The 7757-nt window shown below is 55.6% G+C and overlaps 1 protein-coding gene across 1 annotated transcript; it reads right to left on the bottom strand.

Annotated features, from left to right (window-relative positions):
* Positions 1-1947: 1947 nt before the first annotated feature.
* MRTO4 (MRT4 homolog, ribosome maturation factor) lies at positions 1948-7696 on the bottom strand. The gene is made up of 8 exons (XM_069477403.1): positions 7449-7696; positions 5389-5447; positions 4388-4491; positions 3594-3675; positions 3252-3319; positions 2820-2971; positions 2413-2489; positions 1948-2291 (listed from the first exon to the last, which is right to left on the bottom strand). Exons 1-8 carry the CDS (start codon positions 7474-7476, stop codon positions 2136-2138), a joined length of 726 nt encoding a protein of 241 aa, XP_069333504.1. The 5' UTR covers positions 7477-7696; the 3' UTR covers positions 1948-2135.
* Between the last annotated feature and the right edge of the window lie 61 nt (positions 7697-7757).

Here is a 7757-nt window from a genome sequence, read left to right as displayed (position 1 = left end):
TGTCTATTAACTAATATCAGCTCCATCTTGTGTGCACTGCTGTGACTTAAATCCTTATCTGGCACCGCGCCCTGGGTTTCTGATAATCCTGGCCAGGTTTAGGAACCATTGTCCCAAGTGCTGGTTCTCAAGGTTTCACACTGCCAGGGCCCAGGCCCCACCCCTGGAGAATCAAGGCCTGTGGGTTCCCCCCTGCTCTTTAGTGTGCAAAGCCAGGCCACACCCCTTACCTCTCTCACACTTGGCACTCACTCTGTGGGGCTGGCAGGGGTGTTTCCATTCATCACTGAGTAGATAAGTGAGAGCAGGGTGGGGAGGTGGCTGGGCCAAGGCCACAGAGCCAGGACTGGAGCCTAGGGCTTGTCATGGGTCCTTCAGTCACCCAGGGCACACAGGTGTGGTGCTGCAGGTGCTCGAGGGTCCTGATATGGGGGATTTTTGTCCACTGCATCCCCTCCACTCACCCCATACTCTAAACAGTGCCCCGATGAGGGGCCCAGGAATCTGCATGCATCCTGACACTCAATGTAAAACCTGCACTTGAGACACTGGTCCCTCAGTACTTCAGGCTGCCGCCTCCTCCACCTGAGGTGACCCCAACGTGCTGACCCTGGTGCCACCCTCCCCACATGCCCAGACTCTGGAAGCACTTCAAAGCCACTGCCCTGGTGAAGGCCCTGCAGGCTACTTATGGCCCCAGTGCCTCCGGCATGACAGCTGCCCTGTGGTGGATGTACCATTCGCAGCTGCAGGTAACCGGCCGACCCGGGGTGCTTGGCTTCTGCTTTTAAATTTTGGGGGACACTGTCCCATTTCCCCAACCTGGGCATCATATAGTAACGGTTGCCCTTTAGTGAGCACCTGCTAAGGCCAGGCCTGAAGCAACATACTTCACTGACTCCCACAACCACTCTGCAGAGGAAAGGAAGTTTGAAGCTGAAAGGCCACGTCACTAACCCAGGTTTACCCAGCTGCTGGGTGGCAGGTGGGTGGCTCTGAACTTGGGTCTGTCTGCTACCTGACCGTTATGTCAAAGCCTGGCTGTTTCCCCTTGCAGGGTGCCCCCAGGGACATGGTCATTCTAGCCACCGTGGAAGGGCCCCTGGAGCCAGCTGTTGCAGATGCCTTTGACCAAGCCTGGAACCGGGTTGCCCACAAATGTCCCAACTACTTCCTCTAAGCTTAGGCCTGACTCCAGGTGCAGAAGGCACCGTTTTGTCACCTGTCATCCTCTCCCTCTTGCCAGTTTTGGCCTCAGGCTGATGTGGCCTGTTCTTTCCCTCATCCCAGTTCGCAGATTTGCATTTCCTGTTGAATAAGGCTGGCACCTGACCTGGTGCCCTCAGCCTGCTTCCTGCTGTCCTTCCTCAGGGCCTGTGTGAAGCGGGCAGGAGTATGGACAGAAGTCTTCAAAGGACAGAGGCACAGGGAGGGTGTTGGGGGCCCACTGCCCCCAGGGTGCAGCCTGACCTTTCGACAGTGGGGTTGGAGGTGACCCTCTAGTGTGCACGACGGAAAACAAAAGATGGCCCTAGTCCCTGCAGTTTTTCTCTTGTTCAGAACTGCCTTCACTAAATACTCACAAATAGAATAATGTGGGCGAAACCTACTATTGGAGTCACCAAGGATAAAACCTCCCAACATGCTGTGGGTCACTTTCAACACTGGCTCTCAGCCCCAGCAGTGGCTTCACTCTCGTCTTAGCTAAAGTCTCCTGTCTTCCCGGCATCCCTCAGATCCTCAGCCCTGGTCTGGGGGGGTGTGGGGGTGTGAGGGGCGTGTGTGTGGAGTAGGAAGGGCAGCCAGGGCTGGGGGAGAGACCCCGTCTGCAGAGCCCGCTGTCACACGGTCCCGCGGGAGCAGCGGGGAAACTGGCTGACAAGGTGAACGAAGGGAATCCCGGGACTCCAAACAGAAGCACAAAGGCCTTTTTTTCCTAAGAAAAGTTCCTTTTTTTGTCTCCAGGGAGACACCCTGCAAAGTTTCATCCTTTACAGGAACACAGTCGGTGCCCATCACCCTCCCGTCTTCATCTACAGCCAAATAAAGAGCTCTCCCTCGGGAGGGGCGGTGGCAGTCCTGCCTGGTCCGGCGCAACCCGCACAGCGCGGGGAACCCTCAGTCCTCAGATCCCATCAGTCGTCGTCGTCGTCGTCCGACTCTGATTCTTCTGCCGACTCGGACGCGCTCTCTGGCAGGTCGTCTCCCACCTGCTGGAACCTTCCTGACTGTGCGTCCCACATGTATTTGATGGTCACCTTGAATTCAGCCATCTCATACCCAAAAAGCTTCTGCAAGAGACGAAGGGAACAAAGTCAGGAGGGATGAGTGTAATCAGAGGGCAGAGCAAGGTTACCGGCAGGCAGAGCAGCCGTCCCTCCCGCCAGAGCCCCCACGGGGCTGAACACTCACCAGGACGCGGGCCTGCTCCGGGGTGAGCACGTCGCCCTCCTTGCACACCTCGTAGTCGGACAGCAGGGTCACCACACCTGCAGAGTGGGGGTGGCCCCAAGTTACTCCTGGCCCAGAAACCTGCAGAGCCCTCTCTGCCCCTGCTGAGCTGGAAGAATCCAGTCGGCCACTGCTCCCCGCACACACCAGCAGTGGAGTGTGCTCCCTGCTGTCCCTGAGTGCCGTATTCCGGCTGTAAGCTACTGTCCACTTTCACCCCAGCCATGAGGTGGGCACTCTGAACCCCACTTTCGTGTGAGAAATGGAGGCTTGTAGAAACAATGTGCTCAGCCAGAGAGGGGAGCGCCTAGAAGCCTGTGCTCTTGGGCCCTCGGCTGGGACCTCTCGGCTCCAGGGGCTGCCCGTACCTCTCCTGAGGGTAGTGGGCAGGCCCAGCTGCCTCAGCTGTGGCTCCATGGAGTGGGGGAACTGCTCCAGGGGCCCCGGATCCAGGCTCACGGTGAAAGTGGCTTTGTTACCAGCTCGGGCGAAGTCCATTTCTGCGTATTTCGTGAACCACCTTAGGGAAAAGAGAAGTGGGAGGAAAGGAGCTTCTTGACTGACTCCCAGCCCACCTCATGCCCCATGGCCCTGGGCCGTCCCTCCCGGCCGCTGGTTGGCAGCCAGCCCAGAGCACTGTGCTGGAGAGGACAGAGACGGCTCTGATCACAGGCTACCAGCCTCATAATGGGCTTCTAGGAACCAGTTTCAACCTGATGCCTCCATACTGGACAAAGTCCCTCCGTCATCCCTTCCCCGGCATCCCCTTTCTCTTCCCCTCCATCCTCAGAAACGCTTACTCATTCACTTCCTCCTTTGAGCGGTTGGTGAAAAGGAGACCAACTTCACCCCTCAACTTCTTGCTGACCTACAAATCAAAAGTGAGGTCAGTCTGGTCACATTGGAGCGGCGGTTTTCTAATGGGGGCATTTGACATTTCTTGTTGTCACAGTGGGAGGGGTGGAGGCAGGAAGAGTGCCATTCCCTGAGTCTGGAGGTCAAGGGAGAAGCCAGAGCTCTGAGCCAGGCCTTGCTCTCCCTGGCCCTGGGCCTGCCAGTTGGCTGGGAGGGGTGTCACGCAGGAGCAGCAGGAGAGACGGCCGCTTTGCCTGGGCCCCTCCCGGCGAGGGCCAGCGACCCACCTGGTGCAGGTTGTCTTTGTACTCATCAGATGGGCTCCGACCCAAGGCCACCATCATCACCTTGTTTTTGCCAAAGAACATCCTACCAAGAAAGAGGGGTCTATGAGGGTAGTGCCCTGCCCTCCCCTTCCCTCAGCTAAATGTAATCTAGTTCCAGTCCCCAGGAGCCCACAGTGAGCCCAGGCCGAGGCTGCTGTGTGGCAGGACATGTGGCCAGAGGCTTCTACTTATCTACACTGTGCACCCATGCTCTGTCCCCAGCCCAGGGTCCCTTTCATTATTTTCCCACCCACAGATCCCTGACATCGTCCACATTTTGTCTACCAGCCCATTGTGAACATTCTGTACCAATGCTCCCCGACTGGATCTACGGACGAGGCACATTTAACAGCCCGAATCAGAACAGTGCAGCAAGAGACCGATGACCAGAGCCACATGGATTCCACAGCCTGCTCTTGGGTCACTGTCTTGTGTCCTGGTGCACACACTGACATTCTGAACTGTGTGATGCTCCTAGTGAAAGGCCCAGACTCCAGGATTGAGGGGCCACTTCCCCTGAAAGGACCCTTCCTCAAACATCCCCTGGGTAACTACCAAGTCCTGCCCCCAGGAGCTGACACCAGCTTTGACAGTTAAAAAGAAGTGCTCTTCAGCGGGGGATGGCACTTTGTCCTTATTAAGGTACCACCTGCATGACACAGGTACCCAAGGGGTCAGGCATGGCTTCTGTGCTCTGACTGTGAGCAGCCCGGCCCTTCCCCCTCAGAAGGGCCCTCTTCCCACTGCCTGCTCACCGGCTGTGCTTCCAGGCATTCCGGATGTCCTTCAGCTTGCTGTTCCTCATGTTGGCCACAGAGAAGATGAAAAGGTACTTGTAGGTGTCCACACATTTCCGAAGCTGCGGGACAATTCATCAGGCTCTGGAGTTCAGGGTGCAGCACGGGTGGGGCACTACTCTGGCCTCAGGTGGATCGAATCTGCTCTAGGCCCCTAATGACTGTGGAAAGTGTAAGAGCTGGGGGGGCCTCTGATCTGGCTGTCTCCCTACCTCCATTACTGAAACCAGGACCACTAAGTACAAGGGAAGTGGAGCCACGGATCTAGGACCCATGCTACTTGCCAGCTTTCTCATGTCTCTGCTATCTGTGACCCAAAGTAGAACTGACCGTTAACCGTTAACCTAGAAACATCTTACCCATACTAGGAAGGTTCCTGCTAAATGCAAACACATGGAGCCTCATTATTTACTGATTGCTAAATAATGAGGTGGCTCACTGGCACTGCTCTGCCCAGGTCACTGGCCAAAGCCATCACGAGGTGGTCTCAAGGAATGGACTCTTTGTGCAGGAGACTCTGTGCTCACCAGGCCTGCGGTCCAGGCTGGCAGGCCAGAGGCAGTACGGATGGCAGGTCGGTGCACACCTGGTAAACTCCCTAGCCTTTTGACATCGGGCAGGCTAACAGAGCTCTGTAAGCTTTGGCGACCCTAACTGCAAGACACTGATAACATCACCTAGTTCTGGCCTCACAGGGATGTTATGAGGGTGGAGTGGGAGAATATTCATGTAACACTGAGCACAGTGCAGGGCACAGAGTGAGAGCTCAGCCAAGGCTGGAAGCCACCATTGTGGGAGTTCTTACTGGTGCTGCCCCCGGAAGGAAAAGGGCTGCATCAGCAGCTTGGTGGTTTTATTTATGTATTTTATTAACAGTATGCTCTCCTTGCAAACAGTCCTATGCTCACCTTTATAAAACAAACATAAGCTCTAGAAAAATAAAAAGAACAAGCTCTTACCTCTTCTATCAGGTTCTGTTTCAGTTCCAAGCCTTTCTTGGCAGTTTTGGTTAAGGAAACTAACACAAAGAAGAAAAAGAAGAGACACGATGAGAGATAAACCTGGATGCACTAGAGACTTAAATTCTTTTCCCCTTTGATAGCCCAGCTGGACCCAGCTATTATGAGGAAAGAAAGGCAGCAAAGACTTCGCTGCCATCATTTCTGGCATGCAAAGCTATTCCCAGGGTCCACAGAGTAGCTACTCTCTGGCATTCCTCGGTCTAAAGAGACCTTGACGCGTCTCCTGCTACTTAGACAAACCAGGCGTTCCTTAGCCCCTTAGACTAACCCAAAAATCTCTACTGCAGTGTCTTGTTCCTGCTGTTGGAAAGCTCTCAGTGGCAGACTTCGCCTGTGCTGTGGAATGATGAGTCTGGACACTGAATCTCCTCTGTTATGTGTCTGCACTTCTGTTTTGCAATTTGGACCTGAGGATGCAGCAATGCCTCTTAGGGGCCCAATTTGCCCCCCACCCAGCAGAGTTTGCCAGATCTGACTTGGGACCCCTCCACGGAATCAAATTGTCCCATAAACACTCAAGAGAGCACCAACTAGGCTGGGTGCAGTGGCTCCTGCCTGTAATTCCAGCTACTTGGGAGGCTGGAGGACTGCTTGAGGCCAGGAGTTTGAGACCAGCCTGGGCAACACAGTGAGAACCATCTTTTAAACAAACAAACAAAAAACAAAAAACCCAGAGCATCAACTGCCTGGGTGCCCTGAGGAAGGGGCCTGGCCTCTTCTTCTTCACCTTGCCTGGCACTCACAGTCCCTCCTCACAAAGCACACACAAAGGCAATCACACAAGTCAGTGGCAAGTGCAGAAAGGAGGGCAAATGAAATACGGCAGGCCACTTCCCATCATCGCCACTGCTCTACCCTTGGTCCAGGAGCATCGCCCTCTTTTGGACTACTGCTGGCCTCACTGCTTCCATCCTTGCCCTCCACCCCTATCTTCTCCAGGCTGTTCTCAACAAGACAACTAGAGTGACCTTTTAAAGGTAAAGGTAAATCACATCAACCCTCTGTCTGAGCTCCAGGATGGCTACATACTCCACCCAGGTGTGAAAGCCAATTCCTTACCCATGAAGTCCTGCCCTCTCTGCCCAACTCCCCTCCCCCAACTGTATCTGGCACACTCTGGTCCAGCCACACTGGCCTCTTTGTCCCAGAACACGGTCAAATATGCTCCCACTTTGGAGCCTTTGCACTCCACGTTCTCTCTAATTGGAACACCATCTGCCCAGAGAATTCCAGAGGATGCTCACTTCCTTTCTTCAGGTTTCTGCTCATCTGTCACATCAATGAGACCTTTCCTGATACCAATATACAAAATATCTTTTTCAACTTCTCTTTACTCCACCTGACATACCGTATTTGTTCGACTTTTCGGGGATTTCTCTGATTAAACTAGGCTTGCTATATCCTCTAACGCCCAAAAAATGCCAGTCCCCTAAGTATTTACTGAATATGCTAGGATGAGAGAGATGCCAACCCAGCAAAGGTACTCAGAAATAGTCTCTGAGGAGGTGCTCTATGAACTGACAACTGAGAAAGGGACAGCCATACGAAGAGCAGAGCACAAGCATGCCAGACAGAAGCGACTGCAGATACAAAGGGCCAGACGCGGGAAAAGCCTATGCTGAAAGAAGGGAAAGGGGAAATGCGGCCGCGGCGGCGGTGCGCAGGGAGCGAAGGAAAATGAGCATCGGCGGAGGTGGTAAAGAGGCCGAGGCGACAACAGGCACGGCCTGAGTAGGCAGGTGCTGTCTCCCGGCCCAGTAGGCCTGGCAAGGGCACTGGAGGCTGGGCAAAGGAGTCTCCGCTGCCTTGTCCCGGCCAGGCTCCATCACCCTCCGGCGATTCCACCGCTCCGAAGCTCCCACCCCAGCTCGCAGCAAGGCCGCGGACACCTCGCGGAAGTCCTGGCATGCCATCCTGTGTCCTGGCCTCCCCGAAGCCCCGATCGCGGGTTTGGCAGCTAGCCCGCGGAGATCCCCGTGGGGGGTCTCTTGTCCCACCTTTCTTGTCGCGCTTGGATTTGGGCATCGCGCTGAACACACGTGCGGCGGAAGGCGGTGCGGCCCGTTAGGACCCTGCCGCGCGGGGGCCTCTGGGACGGCCCTCGGAGGCTGCCCTCGCGTGTGCCTGACCCAATCTGCAGTGCAACCCGCGTCTCTCTGCCGGGCCGCCGCTGGTGTTTTATCCCGCGTCTGCTGGGCGACTTTCCAAGCGTCCAGGCGGCCTCCGAGTCCCGGGCGCTCCACCGAGGACCTCGCGCGCAGCCTCAACTCTATGGTTCCGCGGAGGCGGAGCCAGTGGCCCGGTGC

This window comes from Eulemur rufifrons, chromosome 8, assembly GCF_041146395.1.
Source record: "Eulemur rufifrons isolate Redbay chromosome 8, OSU_ERuf_1, whole genome shotgun sequence".
Taxonomy (NCBI): domain Eukaryota; kingdom Metazoa; phylum Chordata; class Mammalia; order Primates; family Lemuridae; genus Eulemur; species Eulemur rufifrons.
Note: the sequence above shows the minus strand (reverse complement) of the source record. Positions and strands in the feature narration are given on the sequence as shown.